General features: G+C 38.2%; 1 protein-coding gene and 1 pseudogene across 6 annotated transcripts in view; one reads left to right on the plus strand and one right to left on the minus strand.

Annotated features, from left to right (window-relative positions):
• LOC105047009 (calcium permeable stress-gated cation channel 1) overlaps positions 1–27291 on the minus strand; it is a 53393-nt gene extending 26102 nt beyond the window's left edge. Inside the window, exons 1-5 of one of the 6 annotated variants that reach the window (XM_010925774.3) lie at positions 27083–27291; positions 26594–26917; positions 25490–25838; positions 23323–23469; positions 5540–5675 (exon numbers count right to left, since the gene is read on the minus strand). In XM_010925774.3, coding sequence (XP_010924076.1) covers positions 5540–5675; positions 23323–23469; positions 25490–25803 — 597 coding nt within the window. In that variant the 5' untranslated portion in view covers positions 25804–25838; positions 26594–26917; positions 27083–27291. Of the gene's footprint in view, positions 1–5539; positions 5676–21726; positions 21783–23322; positions 23470–25489; positions 25839–26379; positions 26463–26593; positions 26918–27049 lie in introns of those variants that run through there. The other 5 variants (XM_010925773.3, XM_010925779.3, XM_019851400.3 and 2 more) reach the window with 5 other exon arrangements.
• LOC114914110 (zinc finger BED domain-containing protein RICESLEEPER 1-like) lies at positions 1350–3934 on the plus strand (annotated as a pseudogene).
• Positions 27292–27931: the final 640 nt, after the last annotated feature.

Below are 27931 nucleotides of genomic sequence, written 5' to 3' on the forward strand. Positions count from 1 at the left end.
ACCAGCATTTTTCATACGTATGCCCAACGTGGGGATAAGATCTGTAAGCTTATCATTGATGGGGGTAGTTCTATGAATGTTGTGTCTAAGCCTGTCATTAGTAAATTGAAGCTAAAGTCTCAGCCTCATCCTTATCCTTATTAAGGCTGCAAATGGATCGGGTTGATCCGTGATCCGACCCGACCCGGTTAGACCCGACCCGAACCCATTTAAAAGACCCATGGAACCGGATCGGGTTCAAAAATTGGACCCGTTCTCTTTTCGAGTCGGGTCTGAATTTTCTGAATTTGGACCCGACCCGACCCGTGAAGATTTTTGGATTAATTGGGATCTGAAAATATATGACCCGATTCGATCCGATCCGGATCCAAATCTAGTTTAACTATTTAAGTGGCTCACCCAAAACCCTCGTTAAGAAAATTATCTCACTGGATTTCCTATAAGCCCATAGTTTATTATTTCACAAGATCTCAGTCTTCATTTGTTTCGGATCTCGATCTTTCTCTTCCCCATTAAATCCCAAATTTTTCTCGTCTATTCTCCGACCTCCATGAGAAAAATTTTTCCCAAATTTGTTCAGATCTCGATTCTCCGATCGGCATCTCCCTCAAGCTTTCTCTGGTTCTCTCTATCCGACATCTCCCTCAAGCTTTCTCTCCATCTCGACGTCTCTCTCGGGCTTTCATCTCGACGTCTCTCTCTCTCATATATGAACTCCTCCCCAATGTTCTCCTCCCCACTATCCTCCAACTCCGCTGTCGTGGCCTCCTTGCATCTGCCACGATCAGTCTACTGCACCTACGGTGGCCCCTTCGCCTCCATGGCCTCTCGCCGCTATCGTGGGCCGACACATCCCTGCCGCTGGCATTCGATCCGCGCGCATGCAACCCCCTACCCCATCACTGTAGGCAAACCCCCACCCCCCTTGGGCTCCACCTTCCTCCCCCATCGCCGCAGGCAACCCTACCCCCCTCCACCCTCGGAGACCGATGCCCTCATGCCCCCATCCAACTCCTCCGCCTTCCTCTTCCTCTGCTCGGGTGCACCCCCCTTGGGGCTCCACCTTCCTCCTCCGCCCTCGGACGCCCCTCCCTCTCCCGACGATACCCGCCGCTTGCGCTCCTCCATTCCGACTGCCACTTCCTCGGCTTCGTCGCTGTCCTCTCCAACTCCATTCATGACCGCAAGCTCTCAGATCCGGTTGTAGTAGATTTTTATTTTTATTTATTTAATTATTTTAGACTTTTAGTTTCCATGTTCTTTCAGACTCGATTGTAGTAGACTTTTAGTTTCGTTTATTTTAGACCCACTCCCTCTCCCCAGATATATTTTAGACTTTTAGTTTCCAAGTTCTTTTATGTGCCTGAAGATATAGATTGATATAGGTTTTGTTTCATTTTGTATTTCTAATGTAATTAGTTGTAATTTATGCTTATTTATTTTTATTTAATTCTATATGAAATAGGTTTATGTCTATGATGGGTAGCAATGAAAATACAGTTGAAGTTTCAAGTGCACTTGGTTGTAGTAGTTCGCAACCGGTAGAGCCATCTAATATAGATAGCTCTAAAACGAGCAAAAAAAGGAGGTCGGAGATATCGAATCATTATTCTGAGGTAGAAAACCAGAAAGACAAGGCTAAATGCAATTATTGCCATGTTATTTTTTCAGCTGATCCTAAAAATGGGACAAGTCATCTTCACAAACATACAAAGAACAGTAAGTCAAAAAAAAATCTTGATAAGAGGCAGAAACAGCTAATAGGTAATATAACATCAAAAGATGGTGTTGCATTGAATGAGTTAACTCCTTATTCATTTGATCAAGAAAAAAGCCGTGAGGACTTGCAAGAATGATAATTCTACAAGAGATGCCATTTACAACAGTTGAACATCCGGCTTTTCGGATGTTTGTTAGAAATCTTAGACCTAAATTTCATATTGTTTCAAGGACAACATTGGCATCCGATTGCTTGAAAGCATATGAAAGGGAAAAAAGAAGATTATATGAGTTCTTTAAAGCAAATTGTGGAAGAATTAGCTTAACATCTAACATGTGGACATCAAATCTGACATTGGGATATATGTGTCTCACTGCACATTACATCATTAATGATTGGAAACTTAAAAAGCATATTATCAATTTTAAGATGGTGCCTTCACCCCACACAGGCTTTAGTCATTAGTGATTGTATTGCAAGCTGCATTTCATCTTGGAATATTAAAAGAAGGTTAGGTTCAATCACCCTTGATAATTTGTCAACAAACACAGTTGTGGCCATACAACTTCAAAGACAATTTAGAAACAGACTTACTTTTGGATGGTAGGTTCTTTTATGTGCGTTGTTGTGCACATATTCTTAATTTGATTGTGAAGGATGGGTTGAAGGCAGTGAAGGGTGCTATTGTTAGGATCTGAGAGACTGTTAAATTTATAAAGTCATCTCAAGCAAGATTGAAAACATTTATGGGGATTGTCAAACAATTAAAAATGAATGGTAAGAAAAGGATATGCATAGATGTACCTACTCGTTGGAATTCTACATATCTCATGCTAAATGATGCTATACAATTCAAAGAAGTATTTATGCGACTTGAGGCTCGAGATCCTAGTTTTGAAAATGCACCAACTGAAGAAGATTGGTCTCAAGGCACCATTATTTGCAACTTTTTAAAGGTTTTTCATCACATAACTGAATTATTTTCACAAACAAAAAATACAACTGCAAATTTATATTTCTATGAGATTTGGAGAATACAAATGCTTCTAATTCAAGAATCTAGGAGTTCAAATACAGTTGTGATGATGATGACCTTAAAAATGCAAGAAAAATTTGACAAGTATTGAAAAGATTACTCTCACATTCTTGCTGTCGGGGTTGTTCTTGATCCAAGTCATAAGATGAAGCTTATTAAGTATTGCTTTCAAAAAATCTATAGTAATGGTGATCGTGCTTCAATTGAGATCAATAAGGTGCGTGATGTTATTCAAAGTCTTTATGATCATTATACAATTTTGTATGGTGCACATGGCTCTCATGTTCAAGTGGAGAAAATGGTGTCTACATTTTAAGATAGAGGAGATGAGAGTCTTTTCATGCAACATTATGAAGAATTTATTCAAGAAGAAGAAGTTGCCCAACCATCTAAATCAGAATTAGAGATCTATTTATATATCTGCATTAAAATATAATTCAATATTGCTAATAAAATAACTTGCAATGTATTTTTTTTTAAAAATAGGTTCATCCTCTAGGGGATCAAAATTTTGACATTTTAGACTATTAGAGAATCAACAAATCAAAATATCCAATATTGTCTAAGATGATTCGTGATATATTGACTATTTCAGTGTCTACTGTTGCATCTGAGTCTGCCTTCAGCACTGCTGGAAGGGTTTTGGACGATTTTCGTAGTAGCCTATCCCCCAATACAGTTGAGCCTTAATATGCACTCAAGATTGGCTTCGAGACGCCTCGCCTTATATTGCAGGTTCAATTTCTAAAACATTCATAAACTTTGTCAGACACTATGGTATTAAAATTTTATAATTTTTACTTTCATTATTTTTTTATACATAGATAATTTTTTTATATTGCAAGTTCAATTTCTAAAACATTCATAAACTTTGTCATACACTATGGTATTAAATTATTTTTTTATAATTTTTAAAGCCATGGAATGAGCAAAGCACTCTTGCTACTTTCAGTCAATTTCAGCAATGGCATAGTATACCAAACTTGGGATGTGTTGGCCACCCAATTCATACTAGTACATCATTTTTTGATGCCCTTTATCTTTTATTTTGATGTTTCATTGTTTAGGGCTTTTATGCTTGTTAAGGCCTAAATTGCGGTTAGGTGAGTTTTTGTTTTCTTTCCCATTTTCTTTCTTTTTTTTTTCTGTTGTTTTTCCTTCTTTTCCCTCTTTCTCCATTCCCTTTTTTTTCCTCTCCCCATTTCGATGCCAACCGCAGAAGGGGCAGGTGCGATTTTAGTGCATCCCTATTGTTATTCATCCATACCAGCCAATGCTAATCCTCATAACACTTGGTACCAATTGATACCAATCGAGATGACCTGGAACAGAGAGCAAGTTTCGCCATCTCGATGTTAAACCCCGTGCCGGTATCATCCTATTATTGTGTCCGAATGCTCGGTACAGGGTCCAATTTGGCGTACGGACACTCGATATGCCCTCCATACCATGTACCACTGTTGTGCCAGCACAATACAGTTGATACACATCAGTACCAATCAAAATGGCAAACCATGAAGGAGAGGGTCAGGGCCCTAGATGTGTCTAGGGAGTCGATAAGTCATAAGTCCAATTTGGGTTACCAAAATAAAATAAGTGCTAATTGGGACTTAAAACCATGTGTGTGATGCAATCTTTATTAACATTTTCATTGTCAAGCTAGTTTTAATTATACTATAAATATCAAAATTTCAGCTTGAAACATTGAAAGCATGGAGCCAATGGTTCCAAACAGTACAAGATACTCCAAAATTTGTAATATGTTTCTTAGCTTGCATTATATCTGAATTACTTTTAAATCTAGCTTTTGTGTCTTTTTCAACTGAAACTATGGAACTTAGACCAAACTGTCAAAATTAAAACTCAATGAATCCGACCAAAATTGGAATTGAAACCAAGTACGAAGCCCCAATATTCTTCCTTGACCATTTGTGATAGCATTTTGCTTTCAAATTTTCAATAATATACAAAGGAAGGGTCAAATTTTGATTACTCAAAGAGGTGAAAGTAAGAGGCCAAATGTCCAAAAATGCACTTAACAAGAAGCCTAATGACACTGAAGCTTACAGCCAATAGAAGAAGTATGGTGGTGTTTAGGTAAACAAAAGTTCTGCCACTAAAGAAAAAAGCCACAAGAACCAAGGGTTTCAGAATGGAATTTAATTCCTCATGTTTGTAAGAAGATTTGTTATGAATATCCATGAATCATTGTTGCATAAAATAAAAAGTAATACAAAATAAATGTACTATACATGCATATGTATGCACATATATATCTATTAACAGCTATGTTTTGGTCAATGATGATACTGCTTCCCTTGATGGTAACCAAAAGCACAAACAGAAACTTGATACTGGTGATAATGTTCAAAAAGACATACATATGTATAGAAACAAATTGGACCATATCATTCCACAAAACATTTTTTCTATTTCAATGTTTATGCCATACACTATGCCCTATGCAAAATTCCAGCAAAAAATGCATGTAAACATTAGCATTGTCATAATTATGTCGGCATGTCAAACCATAAATATGTAGACACAGAAACCTATACTCCCTTTAAAATTATTATTTTAAATTACAAGAGAGCAATATGAGAGAATCCAAATGAACACAGAAAGGACAACCCAATGCATTCCTTATTCATACAAAAATAAACTATGAAATGTACCACATATCGAGTAACAAACTTCTTTCAAATCCAAGAAAAAGAGTGTCGATATAATATTAAAATTTATTTATACCAAAAATACTTTGACAAAAATTAAGGTGAGCTTACAGTAAATTGATCAGGACGACGCTTCTCTGATGCAAGAAAATGCAACCTCATTGATGCAATAATTTCGTACTCTTTAAACAACACATAGCAGGTCCAAAAGGAAAACACATATGCCATCACCAAATGGGCCCAAAATCTGCAACAGAAACAAAAAAGTTTTGAGGTCTAAGCAGAAAGCTTGCTCTTCCATGGGATAAATCCAATTACAAGAATGACAAATGTTATCAACCTGATACATTCAAGTGTATGAGTATGGCATGAGAATACAGATTTAAAAGGTGTTTTGCTGTGATATGTACGAATAGAACAAAGGAATTACATATTGATACTTACTGTAATACCAATTCAACTGGTTTGTGCACAATTTTATTGGCAGAGATAAACATGAATAAAGTACGCAACAAAACAGAGTAAGAGAAATATACACAGCATAATTGTATGCTGTATATTCCTTGTTCTTCACCACTATATTCTTACACCATGGTAACTACCATATCCCTTGTCCAATATGGGCTGCAACACTAAAAAGCAAATGCATACTTTCCCACTGTTAGCTCTCCTTCAACTTAGGGGCATAATCAAATTAAGCCTAATCAAGCCTTGGTCTAATTAGGAGGCACAAGCTTGATGTGTTTTTAAGAAAGCATATGCCCTATGGCAAAACAAAGGAAAATCTGTGGAATGACCACACCGTTTCATAGGAGCACCCATGCTTATGCCCTACAACTACAAGCACCCAACGTAGCCATCCTTCTGCTCATACCTTTGTGCACTTGTCACCTTGCCCACCTTGCACCCTCCAAATCTTGTCATCAAATGCAGTCTACATCCATGCCCATGCTTTCATATGACCATCATGTCATGCATTCTACATCCATGCTTATGCCTATGTCCGAGCTTAGATCATTGTGCACCCAACTGTCTCACGTACAGAGTCTATTCCCACTCCTTCATGCGCTGTTCATTGCTCCTCAAATTCAAGCATCTCTACTAAATTGTTATCCAAATCTTGCCTAATAGCCGCCATGTCATTTTCATCTTGTATTGACTAATAAGCTACTCAGTTCCCAAGATTTACCATACATTCTACAAACAAGCCAAATGCCAAACTCCTAGCCCTGCTTAAAATTAGTAGGGACAATTGATAACTCCATTAAATATACCAATAGAAGTATCAATTTGTAGATCAATTCATCTTTAATCTTTAAGAATTGATGCTTCTTTGTACCTTTTGTAGGGAAAATGCTTATCAATGCAAAGAGCCCGATTCACAGGTTAAAAAAAAGAAAACTGGGAGCAAATCAGACTCAAGATGGACCCCGAATGGAGACTCAAAGGCGGCTCAAATCCAAGCCAAATTCCAGCCCAAACCGACTCAAATCTGACCCAAGGAATGCGGCCCAGAAACAAAACACCATGCGTTCCACACGCGGTGCACAGGGAGACAACCAAGCAGTCCATGCCTGGTGCACGGGCACAGGACCGCTCGGTCTTTCACGCAGCTCACAGAGGTTTCAAGTGGGTTTTGGCGGGCTTTAGGTGGGTTCGTGCTTGATTTCGAGCAAGCGTGCGCAGTTTCAAACAAGCGTGCGTGAGTTAAGTGGGCGTGTGGGTTCATGTGCGGGTACGAGACACGCATGGGTTCGCACGGGTCAAACGGGCCTAAGAATCCAATTAAACCCAAATGAATTTAGGTTAGGTTCAAGACTATGGACTTGATCAAATCAAAATCCCAAGAAGAATTAGGTTTAACCATATGCTAGCATGATTCTCATAAACCTAATAGAATTTCAAATAGACCTTAACCCAATTAGAACTTCATAAGCCCAATTGGCAAATTCGAAATTAAATCCCTTAATGTGTGACCCCATAGACTCTATTCTATTTGATAGTGAGATATATTGTGATCTCTATCACAATATCATCGAAACCCTTTTTGATGGATTGGAATATTTTTAATTCTACCTTTCGAGGACCATCGATCATCAAGATGATGCCCGATGAGTCTCACAATCCACCAGTGACACCTAGCAGTATGTAATGGCGATCCAGTAGAATGAAAATACGAACCCCTAGGTGCAGTTATCGTATGATTTAGTCCTTCTATCGTGAGTCCCGATTTGACGAAAGTAATAGAGAACTCGTCAAACCCCATCGTCAGTCTTATGTAAGATTGGCTCGACTAGAGTTCATTTGTGAATCCCATGAAAACTCTTTTTCAGTATTCATACTTGCTTTGGCCAAAGATTTTCTGAACTCAATCTTGTAAATCACATAAGACTTCTTCTTTTCTACCAAGGTCGATAAATTTCATCTAGGCGCATCCTACTCCAAACAGCGAACCTGAACCTACTGAAACCAACGCATCCTACTCCAAACAGCGAACCTGAACCTACTGAAGTCAACATACACAGCAAGGACCTGAATGGCTAGGGACCAAGAAAACGTACAGTCAAACTCAGTAGCCTCGCTGCGAATAGCCAATATCACCGCAGGTCAAAGGACCACTCATACCACTACAACATCGAGAAGACCACTGACGAGTAGACATCCATGTAGTTCTCGTGTTGGTCACGCTCAGTGGAAGTTGTTCTCTAACAACCACCGACACCTTCATCCCAGTGTCTCTACACTGCAGACCCAAAACTCATCTGTCCACAAAGAAGGTGAATCGTGCACCGATCTCAAATGGATTGATCACTGTCTTCCGTGATGATCTCTTGATCGGGAGCATTTAGAAATTAACCACTAATTAATGTATGTTTCAAATTCTTAACTCTTTAAGAATATACAAAAATCATCTTTGTTAGTTTCTAAGACAAATCATGGACATATAAGCATGATTGGAAAGAAAAAGCCCTTTATTTATAATGAAAGTATTACAAGTATAAATTTAGGCTCTAAAAATGCAGTGTCAACCAACAATTGGCTTCTAGGACACAAATCCAACAAACTCTCACTTGACCTAAAGTCAATTGACCATATATCTTAGACCCATCTTCTCAAGGTGAGCTTGGGTCTTCTGTTGGCTGAGAGGCTTGGTTAGCGAGTCCGCTACATTTAGTGTGGAGTCAACTCTCTGCACCTCGACGAACTTCTTCTCGAGATATTCACGTATGATGTGAAATCGCCGCTCTGTGTTTGGACTTCTGGTGAGACCTGGGCTCCTTAGCAAAGGCTATGGCGCCGTTGTTGTCACGGTGCAGTGCAATGGCATCTGATGGCATCACATCCAACTCTGCAACGAACTTCTTGAACCAAAAGACTTCCTGAGCAGCTTCAGAGGCGGCGATGTACTCAGCTTCCATGGTCGAATCTGCAATGATTGGCTGCTTGGAACTCTTCCAGCTAACCGCACCACCATTACACAAGAAGATACACTCCAATGTAGACTTTCTATCATCGACATCAGTCATAAAGTCTGAATCGGTGTATCCCTCAACTTTCAGCTCCGATCCTCCACCAAAGACCAATATTAAATCCTTAGTCCTTCTCAAGTACTTAAGGATGTTTTTAACAGCAATCCAGTGTTCTTCACCTGGATTTGCCTGATATCTGCTCGTGACACTCACGGCAAGTGCTATATCAGGATGTGTACATAACATAACATACATGAGGCTCTCTATTGCCGAAACATAAGGGATCTTGCTCATATGCTGGATCTCCTCAGGTGTGTCTGGACACATCTTCTTAGAGAGATGAATGTCATGTCTAAGGGGCAAAAAATCTCTTTTGGAGTTTTTCATGCTGAATCTCTTCAGCACCTCCTCTATGTACAAATGCTGTGAGAGTCCTATCATTCTCTTAGATCTATCTTTATAGACTTTTATATCAAGAATGTAGGAAGCTTCTCCTAGATCTTTCATGGCGAACTCTTTCGACAACCATACTTTGACCGATGTCAACATGGGAATATCATTCTCAATCAAGAGGATGTCATCCACGTACAATACGAAGAATGTGACAGCGCTCCCATGGATCTTTTTATACACACATGGCTCCTCATTTTTTATGAAATCAAATGTTTTGATCACATCATTAAGTGAGTGTTCCAACTTCGAGATGCTTGCTTGAGTCCATATATGGACCTTTGCAGCTTGCAGATCTTGTGATCACTATCACTGGATATGAAACCCAGAGACTGCTCCATATAGATATCTTCTTCAAGATATCCATTTAGGAAAGCAGTTTTCACATCCATCTGCCAAATTTCATAATCATGAAATACTGCTATAGCAAGCAGAGTACGGATAGATTTCAGCATGGCTATGGGAGAAAAAGTTTCATGATAGTCGATGCCTTCGCGTTGACTATAACCTTTCGCAACTAACCTTGCCTTATAGGTCTCTACCTGACCATCCGACCCAATCTTCCTTTTGTAAATCCATTTACACCCAACAGGTATAATATTTTCAAGTGGATCTACTAAGGATCAAACCTGGTTGGAATGCATTGAGTCAATTTCTGACTTCATTGCTTCCATCCATTTCTCAGAGTCCACATCCAATATTGCCTCATCGTAGGTTTTGGGATCATTCCTAATGTCTCTATCTCCCACAAGGAATGCTTCCTCTAAATTCTCTGTAAGAATACCTAAGTATCTTTCAGTAGAACGAGAAATCCTACTTGATTTACGAGGTGGAGGTATCACATCTACTGGCTCGTTACTGGGTTCAGGTTCTCGGACTCAATGCTCTTCAGAGACTTTCTCTTCGAGCTCAATCTTCCTCCCACTGCCTCCATCTTGGATAAACTCTTTTTTCAGAAATACGACATGACGGCTCACAATCACATTGTGATCCTCAGGAATATAGTAGTATCCCATGGTTTCTCTAGGATACCCTATAAAACGAGCCCTAAAGGACCTAGCCTCTAACTTGTCCGCCTGCTGTCTCTTGATATGGGCCGAACATCTCCAAATCTTGAGGTACCCAAGAGTTGGTTTCTTACCATGCCATAACTCATATGGTGTGGTAAGAACGAATTTAAAGAAAATCTAATTCAAGAGATGAATCACAGACAGCAAAGCATGTCCCCAAAGAAAGTTAGAAAGATCTGTGAAGCTCATCATGGATCGAACCATATCCAATAGGGTTCGATTCCTCCTCTCGGATATCCCATTGAGTTGAGGTGTCCCTGGAGGTGTCCATTGTGAGACTATGCCATTTTCCTTGAGATAGGCCCGAAATTTTCCACTAAGATATTCCCCTCCTCGATCTGATCAAAAAACCTTTATGGGTTTTTCGGTCTGTTTTTCTACTTCATGTCTGAATTCTGTACTTTTCAAATGCTTCAGACTTTCGGTGCATCAGATATACAAAACCATACTGTGAATAATCATCGGTAAAGGTTATGAAGTAGATATAGCCACCCTTGGCTTCTACATCAAATGAACCACACACGTCAGTGTGTACCAGGGCTAATATCTCAGTGGCCCTTTCTTCTTGTCCCACAAAAAGCAACTTGGCCATTTTTCCTTGAAGACATAATTCACAGACTGGTAAGACTCGGAAGTCAATGGTTCAAGAAGACCATCTTTCTCCAGTTTGTTGAGTCTGTCCTTTCCAATATGACCTAACCTAAGGTGCCACGATACTTCTAACTGATCCTATCTCTAGATCTCTTAGACCCTATGGCATTCACAATTTGCTCGTTAATGTTTACACTTGCATCGGTATGCAAATGGTAAAGACTATCAATCAAGAAAGCACGTGCCACAAGTTTATTTCCAAAATAAATAGAACACGTCTTTATTGAAATGAAAATTGTAATTATCTGGCACAGAGATAGAAATCAAATTTTTACTGGCTACAGTTACAAAGTAACAGTCTTTCAAAAACAAACTAAATCCTAACGGTAGTCGCAGAGGGTAGGTTCCAACGACCACAGCAACAACCCTTGCTCCATTGCCGACTCGGAGAGTGATCTCGCCTTCCTTCAGCCCCCTAACTTCTTCAAGACTCTGCATTGAAGTGCACAAATGAGTACTTGAACCAAAATCAAGAACCCAACTAGAAGAAGAGGAAGCCATTAGGTTAGTTTCTATAACAAACAACTCAGACGTACCTTCAAAAGGCCCATCCTTCTTCCTATTCTTGACAGTTGCCAGATAGGCCGGACAGTTCCTTCTCCAGTGGCCTTCGACATTGCAATAGAAATATTTTCCTTTATCGTCGACCTTCTTCGGAACATGTTTCTTGGGCTTGCCTCGTTCTTTTGCTTCTTTACGGGCTTTTTCTTTTTCTTGAAAGAAAACTTCCTTTTGGAGTAAGCCCGCTCCACAGCCAGAACTGTGCCCCTTGAACTTTTCAAGATGCCCTCTGCAGTCACTAACATATTCAATAACTCTGACAAAGTAGCATCAATCTTATTCATATGGTAGTTCATAATGAACTGTCCATATGAGTCAGGAAGAGACTGGATGATCAGATCCACCTGCAGTTCTTTGTCCATGTTCATACCGAGCTTCTGAAGCTCCTCTATGTCCTTGATCATTATCAAACAATGATCACTGACGGCCTGCCCATCACGCATCTTTGCTCTGAAAAGTCTCCGAGAGACTTCAAAATGAGCTGTGCGACTCTGTTCACCATACAACTCTTGCAGGTGAACTAGCATTTCTTTGGCAGTCCTCATGTCTTCGTGCTATTGCTGAAGATCATTGGACATGGATGCTAAGATGTAGCACTTTACTTTGTTATCTTCGTCCATCCACTTCTCAAGTGTAGCTCGTTGATCAGCGGATGGGCGAGCAGGTAACTCAGGCACTTTCTGATCGAGGATATGGATGAGTTTTTCAGAATTGAGAACGATTCTCAAATTCTGGAGCCAGTCTTTGTAATTGGTGCCGGTCAACCTATTTGTATCGAGGATTCAGGCTAAAGGATTTGAACTCGATACGGTTATCTGCAGAGAAAATAGTTTCTAATTAGATTTTGTACTTACAATATTGTTTGTTTTAGAGACTTTAAAAATAAACAAAAAACTCCCACTATTTCTTCGAATCTCCCACACTCCTCAGGTGGAGAAACAGAAACCTATACGCGATCGATTTTAAGTGGGTACTACGGTCTCATTAATCTATACACACCTCACCTAACAGTTATTGGTGAGTACAGACCGATGAGTAGACTATTGCTTCACTAAGCAAGATGCAGCGGGCTAGGTCTCTATGTCCTGTGGCTCACCTAACAGTTATTGGCACATTCCTTAGTTAAGTCAAACCCATCATTCACCAGCGGGTGCAAAGCCATCATTGGGACCCTCACCTAACAGTTATTGGTCCAACCCCATCTCTACCCGAGACATCATATGTCAATAGAGTGGTTGTACCTTTCCGATGCAACCGAACCACTGTAATCAGTCGAAAACGATCAACACTAGGAAGGCACCGGCATCTCTACAACGACGGAAGACCTCTAGACTTAATATTTAATGAAGAGATTTGGATTTAGATCTCTTCTAAATCAGTAGATCTAACATCCGACTGATTAAATTAGATTAGCACATCAATATGTCCAACCAACCTAGCTGGTATGGGTGAACTCAAGTCAACAAGTAATCTAATACGAAACTAAATCTCTCAATATGGCCAGGTAAGTTAAGATGTATGGGAGTCCCTCCGTTGCTTTCCTTAGACACCAATCAAAATTGACCAGATCAGACAACGGAACCAATTAAATAACCACTATCTAAATACTTACCTTAGACACCAAATTGGTCGATTAGAATCGATTAGATTAACCTATTGAAAACGAACCCGAGCCACTGAACCAAATTTTGGTCTTGAGTCAATCAACTCACATCAAAATGTGAATTGATGCGACCAACTACAACTAAAGTTGACTTTGAACCCCTGTGATCTAATCCCAATCATCCATCGATTAGGTTCAATTAACTGCTCAAAATCGAATAAAAGATTTTAGCCTAATCTAATCAATTAGACCCTAATTGTAGTTTAATCACTTAGACCTAATTTGTTCAATCCATATCCACATGCAACAACTTAATTTTAGATCTAAAAATGATTTTAGACTATATTTCATTGCATGCTATTAATGACTTATGATCTTGAAACTGTTTCAGATCTAAACATAATTTCATATATCGAATATATGTAATTTCAAATCTAAATTAAATATGCATCACAAATATATTAATTTCATATCTAAAACTAAATTTACACATATCAAATATATATAAAATCAGATCTAAAATAATGATTAAAATATTTTAAAAATATCTTTTCAAAAATTGATTCACATCAAACTAGGATAACCTTTACAATATAGAGGGTAAACCCTATATCAGGATAACCTTATACCAGTTTGATGTGAACTTTTAATCATTCTAATTTCAGATCTAAATCAAAAATAAACATATCATATATGTTAATTTTCAGATCTAAAAAATTTGATTTAATTATTTCGAAAACAGTTTTCAGAACCAATCAATCTCGTGCTAGGACAACCTTTGCAATATAGGAGGTAAACCCTATACCACGACAACCTTATATCAGCACAAAATTGATTTTAAATCATTAAAACTTTCAGATCTAACCTAAAAACCAGATCATGTGTTTTCAAAACATCTGACTCTGATACCACTGATAGAAAACAGGATAGGCAGCATGTGTAAATTTTAAAATTTTGAAAACATACAGTAAAAAATAAATCGAGTTACACCCTTTAACCCCACATGCAAGATATCCGATCTAAACCTACCCAAATCCAGAAGAAAACACATAATCAATCTGAAATTTAAAAAAAATATGAGATCATATCTCATTATATTTGCACGGGTAGAAATTCACCGCTTCAAATGATCTCGAATTCGTAGAAGATGGAGCCGCACACGTGTCCGACCTCTACGGATATCCACCGGGATCAATCTCGAACTTTTCTTCTCGTAGAAGATTCTTCTTCTCAAGAAGAACCTTGGCCTTGAGGACTCTGATCAACTTTTTTGATCTTAACTGAGAGATCAACTCGATCTGCAGTCTTCTTCTTTTCCTCGATCATTGATCTCTAAGTCACCAGAACTCCTTCTAGGCGTGTGGAAGAGAGAACACCCAACCTTTGGGCATGAAAAGGAAGAATATGAGAGAGAGGCGTGGAGATGGAGAGAGGAAAGATTTTCTTGATGAAAAGTCAATACTAAGAAACCCTAGAGACCTCCCTTTAAATAGACATAAGCCCTGATACATATTAGGAATCCTGTCATCTTAAAAAGGTAGATCCTTATCTCATAAGAATCCTCTACCTTTTAAATATGATTTATGCCAAATAAAATCAGATATAAAAGATAATTAATCAGCTCTTTTAAGCATGTACAATAGCCATCCATGGAATATATGTCAGGTGGTTGGGATGCCAATTCTTAGCGCCCCACAAAGGGATCTCTAGCTATAAGAGATGGGGCATGGACCCCACCCTCTCTCCTTCACGCCATGACACATAAAAGGGGGTGGGCTCCTCTAGGATATGGCGCTCAATAATTTTCAAAAAAAAAATTTACGCCACCCATTCTTCTATCTATTCCACATACATATTTAGAGATAATTAGGAGATATGGAAGAGATAATGTTAGGATAATTATGCCAACTAATTGACTTAATTAAATCCTCTTGGACTTATAATTAAGAGCCCAATTAAACCCAAATGAATTTAGGTTAGGTTCAAGGCTATAGACTTGATCAAATCAAAATTCCGAGAAGAATGAGGTTTAACCATGTGCTAGCATGATTCTCATAAACCTAATAGAGTTTCAAATAAACCTTAACCCAATTGGAACTTTATAAGCCCAATTGACAAATTCGAGATTAAATCTCTTAATGTGTGACCCCATAGGTTCCATTCTATCTGATAGTGAGATATATTGTGATCTCTATCACAATATCATCGAAACTCTTTTCGATGGATTGGAACATTTTCAATTCTACCCTTCGAGGGCCATCGATCATCAAGATGACGTCCAATGAGTTTCACAATCCACCAGTGACACCTAGCAGTATGTAGTGGCGATCCAGTAGAATGAAAATACGAACCCCTAGGTGCAGTTATCGTATAATTTAATCCTTTTATCATGAGTTCTGACTTGACAAAGGTCATGGAGAACTCGTCAAATCCCATCGTCAGTCTTATGTAAGATTGGCTCGACTCGAGTTCATTTATGAATCCCATGAAAACTCTTTTCCAATATTCATACTTGCTTTGGCCAAAGACTTTCTGAACTCAATCTTGCAAATCACATAGGACTTCTCCTTTTCTATCAAAATCGATAAATTCTATCTAGGTGCATCCTACTCCAAACAGCGAACCTGAACCTGCGGAAGCCAACATACACAGTAAAGACCCGAATGGCTAGGGATCAAGGAAACGTGCAGTCAAACTCAGTAGCCTAGCTGCGAATAGTCAATATCACCGCAGGTCAAAGGACCACTAATACCACTGCAGCATCAAGAAGACCACTGACGAGTGAGGAGACATCCATGTGGTTTTCATGTTGGTCACGCTCAGTACAAGTTCTCTAATAACCACCTGCACCTTCACCCAGTGTCTCTACACTGCAGACCCAAGACTCATCTACCCACAAGGGAGATGAACCGTGCACCGATCTCAAATGAATTGATCACTGTCCTCCGTGATGATCCCTTGATCGGGAGCATTTAAAAATTAACCACTAATTAATGTATGTCTCAAATTCTTAACTCTTTAAGAATATACAAAAATCATCTTTGTTAATTTTTAAGACAAATCATGGACACATAAGCATGATTGAAAAGAAAAAGCCTTTTATTTATAATGAAAATATTACAAATACAAATTTAGGCCCTGGAAATATATAATGTGTCAGCCAACAATGGCTTCTAGGGCACAAATCCAACACAACCAACTGGCATGGGTTCCAGCTCCAAAAATCTTGATGCTTGCACTGTCTGACCTTAGATCTGACCTTGACTCAATTCGTCATCAGATCCTAGCTAGTCCTACAATTCCTTCTATGTAGGATGTTTTTGTTCGTTTGTTGCACATTTTTTCTTCATCGATAGCTACTACTGAAAATTCTTCAACAGTCTTCTATTTTGGCTTCACATTCTGTTGATAAAGGAGGACGAGGAGGTAATCGCAACCAAGGCCTCTGTCCTCAATGTATTTACTGTAATCAAATTGGCCATACTACGGATCACTGTTATTCTTCGAATGTCCGACCACCTCGTACAGTCAATGTCGCCCAGACAAATTCCATTGAGACCATTAAATCTAGTTCAGATTCCTTCGAGGGACAATCATCTCAAACTATTCCCTTATAAGGAATAGAGTATAATGATTCCTTACAATATCAGGCAGCCAAACAGTCTTTTTCCCCTGTTGCTCAACCCAATAATCAAGTTGCTTGCCTTTCTCAGTCTTCTTCACTTGGACCTTGGGTTCTTGACTTTGGTGCCCCTGATCACATATCTGATAACCAAAATCTTTTCTCACATATTACCAGTTCTACATCTCTTCCTACTATTACTTTAGCTAATGGTTCCAAAACAGTTGACAAATGTATTGGTCGGGCTAAACCTCTTCCTTCTTTACGTTTGTATTATGTTCTTTATGTGCCTGAGTGTCCCTTTAATTTAATTTCTATTAGCAAATTAACCCGTACTCTTAATTGCTCTATTATCTTTGTTGATAATTTTGTTCCTGTATAGGACCAGGGTATGGGACTAATAATTGGCACAGGGCATGGGTCACAAGGTCTATATCATCTCACTGTTTTTACATCTCCAATGGCCTACACAACTAATGAGTCACCATACCTTGTTCACAGTCGTTTGGGACATCCGAGCCTATCCAAACTCTAGAAGATGGTTCCTCATCTCTCCACTTTGTTGTCTTTAGATTGTGAGTCGTGTCAACTTGGCAAACAAGCATGGCTTCATTTCCAAGACGTAGTAACAGTAGAACTGAATCTCCTTTTTATTTTGTTCACACAGATGTTTGGGATCCTAGTCGTGTCAGTTCTACCTTAAGTTTTCATTATTTTGTTACTTTTATTGATAATTATTCCCGTTATACCAGTTATTTCTAAAGAAATAAAAAATCGTTCTAAGTTGCTTTCTATTTTCCAACAATTTTATGGTGAAATTCGAACACAATTGTGTTTCTATTCATATCCTACGCAGTGGTAATGCACATGAATCTGCCCCTTTCCAAACTTTCATGACTTCATAGGGCATCCTTCACCAGTCATCATGTGTCCATACTCCTCAGCAAAATGAGGTTGCTAAGCGCAAAAACCATCATTTGATTGAGACTGCCCGCACTTTATTGCTTCATACACATGTTTCCACATTGTTTTTGGAGTGATGCTGTATTTACTAGTTATTTGATTAACCGCATGCCATCTTCAGTAGTAAAGAATCAAATTCCCGATTCTCTTCTATTTTCTAATCAATCTTTTTATCCTCTTCCCCTTCATATTTTTGGTTGCACATGTTTTGTTCATAATCTCACCCCTAGACAGGACAAACTTTCTGCTAAAACTTTTAAATGCATATTTTTGGGCTACTCTCCACTTCAAAAAGGATACAGGTGTTATTCCTCGGACACCAACCGCTATTTCACCTCAATAGATGTCATCTTTTTTGAGAAATCTCCCTTCTTCTCTTCTCCCATTGCTAAGCGCATCGTCATATCCGAGGTTCATCCAATCCCCTACCTTAAACCTCTTTTTGATCCTGAACCAGTTGTCTCTTTAGTATCTCCTCTTCAGATGTATCATCGACAATATCAACTTGGCCCTCCTACCGACCCTACGATGTTTTTGATGACTCACATCCTACTCTAGCACCTCTCCCTACCATAGACCTATCTTCCCCTACCAATAGTCCGTCCATTGCTCTCAGAACAGGTACTCACTCTACTCATAATCCCCATCCCATTTATAATTTTCTAAGTTACCATCGTTTATCTCCACCCTATATGCCTTTGTATCCTCCTTGTCTTTTGTTTCTATTCCCTAGACAACTAGTGATGTTTTGTCCTATCCAGAGTGGCGCCAAGCTATGATTGATGAAATGGCAGCTTTACATTCTAGTGGCACTTGGAAACTGGTTCCTCTTCCTCCTGGGAAATCTATTGTTGGCTGTCGTTGGGTCTACACTATTAAAGTTGGTCCTGATGGTCAACTTGATCACCTTAAGGCTCATCTGGTTGCTAAAAGTTATACTCAAATTTTTTGATTGGATTATGAGGACACTTTCTCATCAATAGCAAAAATTGCTTCTATTTGTTTATTTTTGTTTATGACTGCTATGCGTCACTGACCACTTTATCAGCTAGACACTAAAATGCCTTCCTCCAAGGGGAGATTGAGGAAGAAGTGTATATGGAGCAACTGCCTAGCTTTGTTGCTCAGAGGGAGTCTGAATTAGTATGCAGGCTATGACGTTCTCTCTATGGGTTGAAACAATCTCCACAGGCCTGATTTGGAAGATTTTGTGCCGTTGTACAGGAGTTTGGTATGATTTGTAGTGAGGCCAATTACTCTATTTTCTATCGCCATACCTCACATGATTGCTGTATTTATTTGATGGTTTATGTAGATGATATAGTTATCACAGCTAGCCACTAGGTTGGTATCAATTAGTTGAAACAACATCTCTTCGATCACCTTCAGACCAAAGACTTGGGCACACTCAAATATTTTCTGGGAATTGAGGTAGCCCAATCTAGTTCTGATGTTGCTATCTCACAAAGAAAGTATACGTTAAACATACTCAAAGAAACAAGCATGTTGAATTATAAGCCCATTAATATCCCAATGGATCCGAATGTTCAAGTTCTTCCAAGATAGGGGGAGCCTTTGTCAGACCCTAGTAGATACCGAAAACTTGTTGGAAAACTAAACTACCTCACGATAACTCGACTGAATATTTCCTTTGTTGTAAATGTAGTTAGTCAATTTTTGCAGTCTCCCTGTAACAATCATTTGGATGCCGTGATTCGCATCCTCAGATACATTCAAGGAGCACCTGGCCAAGGATTATTATATGAAGACAAGGGACATACTCAGGTGATTAGTTACACTGATGATGATTGGACAAGATCTCCTTTTGATAGATGCTCTACTTTCAGGATATTGTGTTCTTATTGGAGGCAACTTAGTATCCTGAAAAAGTAAGAAACAGGATGTTGTTGCCAAGTCAAGCGCACAGGCTAAATATCGAGCCATGGTAATAGCAACCTGTGAACTTACATGGCTAAAGCAACTGATCCAAGAATTAGAATTTGGTGAAATAGACCAGATGAAACTGATTTGTGACAATCAAGTTGCATGACATATCACCTCCAATCCAGTTTTTCATAAGAGGACCAAACACATAGAAGTCGACTATCACTTTATTAGAAAAAAGATTCTTTCTAAAAGCATTGCTACTAATTTTGTTAACTAAAATAACCAACTAGCAGATATATTCACTAAATCTCTCAAAGGTCCTCGAATCAGCTACATATGTAACAAGCTTGGTGCATATGACATATATGCTCCAGCTTGAGGGGGAGTGTTGGAATACTGTTATATTTGAAAAGTTATATTTAGAAAGTATGACAATTCCTCCATTGGATATTTAGAAAAAATGATAATTCCTCCATAAGAAAATATATCAATTCTTCCATAGAAAAATATATCAATTCCTCCATCAACTCCACTATCCTTGATTTTGTATCATTTGAATTTCTTCTTTATTTGTTTCCCACAATCATGGGATTGTATCTTTTCTTTATTTGTTTCCCACAATCATGAGACTTTGATGGATCTTGGTGTATTATTTATATTTGTAAACGAATGTAATAGATGAATAAGCTTCACCATTTACCATTTAACACCTATAATACAAAGGGATATTATTAATGTTAGCAAGACCATCCAACAAAAGTAATATGTCAAAAAAAAGGTTCATATTGACCAATACATTACAATCTCTAAAGATACGTTAAATCAATCTTCATCCAACCCGTCCAATTCTAGTAATATACTTTTCAACTATCTTCACATGTTTTTGCATGTAAAGGACCAAAGCTACCAAATATGCACCTTAACAATCTCCTTGTCACACTCTCGATCTGAGATTGTGAGTCAAGGATGGCAGCAACTGCCACAAACTAATGGAGAACTCTCCCCACAAATATGCAAGGCATTCCAACATAACATCAAATGCATCATGGCAAAGATAATTTAAATAATAAAAATTCAAAATTCAATTAATTAACAAATCCAATTGATAATTAGAATTTAAAAGTCTTAGATCAATTAAACCTCAAATAACAATATTCTAAAACATAGTAATAAATCTAAATCTAGACTTGTTGATACTATCAAATCTCGCTTCTAATCTCAATTCCTAAAGCAGTAATCACATCCACAACTAAGTATTTGAATAATGAGCTTGACAGTCTGATAAGTAATGAATACTTTAACTAGATAATTCATATGATAACATAGAATAAAATAGTCAAAATATAATTTACCATTAATCAGCATCATCAATTAATTTTCAAAATGTAAGTCTAGTAACTCCAGTATCTTTCAAATATTCATACACATAATCATAAATCCGATTCAAAACCAATCATATTCAATAATTCGATTTGAAATATATTCCATTCAACTCATCAGTCTTTAATTATAACTACACTTATATCCTGTGAGCAAGTTAGAACAAAACTGCACTTACACCCTACAAAGTAGGCCGAAATACCACACTTATACCTTGTGGCGGGGCTGAAATACCACAATTATATCCTATGGCCAGGTAAAAATACCACACATCCTACAGCGGGGTCAAAAATAGAATCATTCTCAGTAATAGTCAAAGTATCAATGCATAACCCCTAATTGATAAGGTCCAGAACATAGTTAGGTTAAAAGTCTAAATATGATTCGTATCCAAATCTTTTCACATAATAAGATATATTCCATAATTTAATCAAAATGTACTTATACGATAGAGGATCAGTAAACAAATATAGCAATAGTCCAAGAAATATTACTTTGAAATCGTATATCAATTTTTTTCCATTCAAAACACAATTTCATAAAATTCAGAAATCACATATAAATTGATTAATAATTTTTTAATGTTAAAAATAATATTATATAAATGAAAAAAAATCTAGAAAAGGTAGATCATTACTTACCTTGCACGAACAACATGCAGACAAGTCCAACTAATACCGAGATTCTCTTTCAGAACCTAATATCAAAAATTATACTTCTATCAAAATTTAACCATCATCATTTTAAGAATAAAGATCCTAAACCCAACAATCTCACAGGAATGACCATACGGTAGGGCACATTGTCCCGATCAGTTCGATCAAGGTAATTTATCTAATTATGATATAGGTAGTTCAACAGAAATCAAGGATGACTAAATATAATAATGCTCAACAAGAGTCAAGGTGAAGACCAAAACATTACCTAGCAACCATAGATCAGGACTCCTCTTCACCATGATCGATCAAAAGCAAAGAGAGAGCCTTTCTCTAAGATCCAAAAAATTTTAGTAGGAGAGAATCTAGAGAGAAAAACTAGATAGAGAACATAGGGAAGAGAGAAAAAAAAGAATGGGAAGAGAAAAAAACTCCCTTTTTCCCTTTTTTTATTTTGATTTCTTTCTTTCTGGTTTTGGCGAAACAGGGGGCAGCCCACTTCTTGCCCCCAAATAGAGGAAGAAGATGAAGAAGATGGTGGCTGATGGCAAGAGCCGGCAATCAACGGCCAAAAGCAAAGACCGGCGACATGTGCTGGCAGGGAGGACGGCCAGAAAAAGGTGAATCATGATTAAAAATCACTCAAAAGTAGAGAAGAAAACAATGGATTCTTCCATGATTTGTTCCAGCAAAATCTCAGCCGATGGAGGGATCTAAGGCAAAAAAAAAAGGGAAAAAGAAATGAGATGCCTCACTTGAGGTTCCGGCGAGCATTGGTGATAGTTTTTCCGGCAAACATGAAGAACTTGATCAAGAAATTCAAGAGAAGAAAAGGAAAAAAGACAGGCGAAGGCTGGGTGGTCGGATTCAACGAAGTGCTCAATCCCTTAAATAAAGGCCAATAGAAGGGATAGAGGCCAGGATAAATTTGACTCCGAGTCGAATTTGAAGTCTTCAGCCAGAGGAGGAAAGAGAACTCCTTCAGCGGCTCTGCTTTCCCTCCAGCACGTGCTGGCTTTTTTTTTTTTTAATTTTGGACCTGCTTCAAAATCCATGCAGCATCCTTTTGGGCCAAAGGGGTTGGCCGGTCAATGGACCAGGCCCAGCACTGGTCCGAGGTATCACACTCTTGCTCATTGATTTTGATGGGATTCATACTCTTACATATCCTAGCTAAGATCATGATTGACTTTTCCTATGATTGTACACCTCTTCTGGAATAGCTGATTGCATTTCCCCGGCTCCCACAAGAGATATTACAGTTTCATGTAAAGCAATAACAAAATTTAATCAAATTGTAAAATATTCAACCTGCTAAACCAACATCCAGATACCTTATAATCACATAACTTCCATGACATCAAGGTGATAAATGGCGAAGTTGGTAATAACAGAAACAAATCTTTAGTAATCTAACACCAAAATTACATGAAGGGCAAGACAGAAAGTTCAGTTATCAGCTCAGGAAGCAGAAAACTTTCCAAAAGCAGCCAGACACCCAAAAAAAAAAAAAAAAAGAAAAGGAGCCAGGAATCAGTTTAACTAGCAAGTGATTTCTTGATAAAATCCTTAAAAACTCACCTTTGCGATCTATTAGGGATATTTGATATAGAAAGCTTGTCTATGTCACTATATTCTACTTTTGAATTCTCCAGAGTGGTATTGGTCCAGTTGACCGGCACAAGCACAGCAAATGCCAGGATTGTGATAGGAACAAAGATTTTAAGCCTGGAAGAGGAAAAGGAAGAAGAAGAAGAAGAAGAGAAAGAACATCAAGACAAAAGTGACATGAAATAATCAGCAGTCATAATTAAAATACCATGAAGTTTTAAAAGACAGCAAAACTATTAATCTAATAAGAGAAAAGTAATTTCTTCAGATAAGATAAAGCATAACTCATAAGCTCAACCATCACACCTTGGAGTCGCATACACAGTCTTGAAGAAAATGTGAACCAAAAACCTTTCTACCACCCCTTCCCCCCTAACCCCCAAAAAATTAAAAATAAAAATAAAAATAAGGTGAACAGAAAGCATGTAGTAAGGAAAATTGGATCAAAATCATGCTGTCTGGACTATTTATGTCTCTTATTTCACTAGCCCTAGCACTCTGTTCCTCCTTAATTTTAATAACTTAGCTCTTCAATAAGAGAAGGTAGCAGTATAACCTTACACATACATAGAGAACACTACTAGCATGTTTGACGTTGCTTATATGTTATAAACAGAGAAGGAGAAGCCAAAAGCTAGGCTTTCTAGCTTCTTGATAAAAAAAAAAAAAAAAAAAAGTTTTTTTAAAACTTTTCTTCTTGTAGAAGCACTTTTCAGATAACATTACCAGATGCATTTTTTCTAGGAAGCTTTTTTCTTGGATTTAAAAGTCACAAAAGCACTTTTTTAAGAAATACCAAGCATGCTCAATGCAGAGAAATTTCATACAAGTCCTTTCCCTAGCAAGCAACCTATTATCCATCAAAACAACTATATGCATGCATTTTGTATAACACCTGTTTCAAAATTCAATGGGCAGAGTTTTAAAACAAAATCTGAACTGTAGGATGCAATATACAAGGTTAAATGAAAATTTGTATATTTTGGAGATCTCTCACCTGTACATCAAATGGTCCCCAACAAATAGCTATTCCCGCATGATATAATGTGTTAATTTTTGAATGGCTTAACTTATAGGCCAGAAATCTCCAAAAAACATGATGCTTTCCTTTTTTTTTCGTTTGAGCCATTTTAGACCATTAGATTACATCCAACAGTTTAACTTTTCTTTTGTTTTTTTTTGCCAACACAAATCATTGAACCTGACTATCCTCTCACACACACATACATACACATATATGTATGTACATATAGGGTGCGGTTCTGACAAACAAGGTTTAAAGAGAGGACTTTATAGCTTCTAACAAACAAAGTTCCATAAATAAAGTTGAAAAATGAAAATTTAAACAACTGGATGTGATTTACAATCTCTTAAATGCCCATATACAAAAAAAAAAAAAAAAAAAAAAAAGATTATATCTTTTAAAACCTAGCCAACACATCAAGCTACCAAAAAAATCACCAAACTACAACACATAATTAGAATTATGTATATGATATATATAATAACGAGGTTTCCAAAATATATGAATTTCTGTACATAGCCATATTAGGCCTTGTGGAACATATCTAATTGTTTAGTTTTTCATTTTGCAACTTCAATCACTGAATTTTGTTGTCAATGTAAAGCCCTCTTGGTGCACCCTGCATGAAATATAATTACACCCAACCATATATGTATTTAGATGAACGTGTTGAATGTATACTTTCCCAACTATATATGTGCATATGTGGATCTATGGATGTATCTATATACATTTTCAGTTTATTTCCTACTTGTTGATGCTCCCATTTCATTCTGAGGTGATGCACTCATGCAGATGTTTTACCATGTCTCATGCATATGACAGATTTTAGTGAAAGAAAGTTATCCAAATCTGGTACTAAGTCCATGAAACAATGGCCCTTCATTTCATTAATGGACTTATTTCAAAAGGGACCATTTATTGCATTTCCCAATATATATTATAGTATGCTTCTCAAGAAAAAACCTTTCATTTTGCTTTTCCTTCTTTCCTATGCAACTACAATGCAAAATTGGAAATCTAATCAATGAAAACAAGTAAACAAAAACTAAGAAAGCCAAGAAAATGATAAATGAAACAATAAACAAACTTATTAGAATATAACTAGAATACCCAATCAAGTATATTCGCAGGTAAACAGAAGAATCAAGTCCCGCATGTTCTATTAGCTCAGGTTCCGGCATTTTGAGGGCAGCTGGCATCCATCCCAAGAACCTCAAATAGGAACGCAAGTCTAAATTGACAAACTTCCTCACAAATGTTCCAGAATGTATTGGGCTGCTTCTTACACCTTTAAGATACCATTTAGGAAAGTAAACCCTATCATTTATTGGCTGCAGACGTAGTACAGCGAATGCCAGAAGGAATGCAAAGGCACTTAGTATGTTGATAGCTGCAGCAAGCCCGATGTCAGCAAGTGTAGCCATAACTTCCTCTCAACTATGTATCAATACCCATCTCCCTGCAGATATAAAACCTTCAATGCATCAAATAAGGAATTAATTGTTTAATCATAGAACTAACACGATAAGAAGAAAAGAAATTTAAGAAAAGCACTTCACTTCTAAAACTAATATTACCAAATGACTACAATAAACAACTACAGTGCCAAACGAATTTTCTAATATGAATAGAATGGAAAGGAAAAAAAATTGAATAATGAGTCCACGCGCCCCCATTTTTCCCTCCCCTCTTTCTGTGAACCAAATGAGTATGCCTTAGGGATTTTTGTCCAAAGAACCACAAAGTAAGGCTAAAACTGCCATCGAAATCCATGAAATCCACAAAAAGAGGCCAAAAAAAAAAAAAAGTTTATAAAAAACAGGAAGTCAGAGTCCGATTATTTCACAGGATAGGATACATCAATTAGCTCTATCAACAAATTCACCAAACATGAAGCATGATAAGTTGCGGAATAAAACAAAATAACTTCCGTTATTTGAATTCAAGAAAAGAAAAATAATAAGTAGGCATAGAAATCACTAGAAAGCCAGAGTGCCGACCAAGGAGATAGCACAAGATTCGGCTGATCAGTTCAAATCCCCCATGGTCGGGTTACTTTTTGTGCCGAAACTAATGCCCCATGGTCGGGTTACTTTTTGTGCCGAAACTAATACCCGAGGACCCAGATCGAAGAAATCCCTATACTTATATTCACGAATAAAGACGAAGTATGGGGGGAAGAAAAATGAGACAGAGGGATCGCGACGCGTTTACCTAGAGACGTAAGTATGCAGAGTTGAGTAACCGAAACGACGAGAATGGAGACCAGGGAGAGATCTTGAAACGTCTTGGTGGAGGACTTCAGGCTAGGGGGAAGTCAGGAATTCTTCTATCGACAACAACCAGCAACTCAGAAGCGGGCGTGAAGTAGAAACTTACGCTGCACTCCTTTCTTTTCTTTTGCCTTTTGCCGTCGCTAGTGGGTCAGGCCAGGTACTAATTTCTCCCTTTCCTTGCAAGCTTTCTCTCCACACTTTTATGCTTTTCCCCTCTGGTTCGGACTTCAGAACGTGAAACAGCGGCGACGCAAGCAAGAGTCTGAAAGGAAATAAGGGGTACAAGGAAGTACGCAGGTGAAACCACCGGTAGGTTTAATCGGAGATTCAAGATCCCAGCGATCAAGAAAAGTGACAGAGAGAGACAGCGAAAGGTAGTCAGAGGTAGCATTACCACACTGGTAGCGGAGACGGAGAGAGAACGTACGGATGGTGCGGGCGTCGTACGAGCACAGCGGCCGAGGCCGTCGCCGTGGAGAAGACAGGGGAGTATGCCGCTGGAGACCAGATTGGGACTCGCGAAACCGCCGGAGCTCCAGCGAGGCAGACGCGAGCAGCCTTTTTCTTATCAAACCTTTCCTATTCTCGCAACCAAGGTCGCTCCCGCCGAGAGCTCACCTGTAATGTACCGCTGTCGGGTCACGAGGATCCAAGTGATATGATAACGGAGTAATTATTATATGGACCCGGTGCAAGTGGACCAGGGCAAATCTTGGAGCATATGGACGGTGGATGACGCGCAATGAGGAATTGGTGAAATACGAGGGTTAACGTGGCGTGTTATCCACCGTGGGATTTGGCGTAGTCCATGGAACCTGGTCAAGCAATAATTAGACAACAAAATGACCCATAAATTGTTGCGGATAATCCGTGAGAATTAAAATTCAACACTACTTCAAAGTAAAGATGTAGGGGAAGATCACATGAGTATCGTGTAACGCGCAACTTCAGGATGCCGCGTCAATCTGATACAACGCATCGAGAAAAAAAAAAAAAGAAAGATCGAGGATACGCTACTTGTGAGTGCAGCTTAATCTACAAGTACACCTATCTCTCACCGTGCTCGCATCTAACCTTGATTTTTTTTATTAGAAAAATTTCTTTGTTCAGAAAAAAAGCACGGCATTTGACCGAGACGGACAACCCACGCGACATGGAGGCTTTTACTTGTTGCAGTTTCAAATATTGTGGCTAGAATTGTCCAACATTCCAAGATAGCAATTTATTCTTAGGTTAGATCTTAACCGAGATATTATTTTGCAATAGTACTCGACAC

The sequence above is a fragment of the Elaeis guineensis genome, chromosome 6 (genome assembly GCF_000442705.2).
Source record: "Elaeis guineensis isolate ETL-2024a chromosome 6, EG11, whole genome shotgun sequence".
Taxonomy (NCBI): domain Eukaryota; kingdom Viridiplantae; phylum Streptophyta; class Magnoliopsida; order Arecales; family Arecaceae; genus Elaeis; species Elaeis guineensis.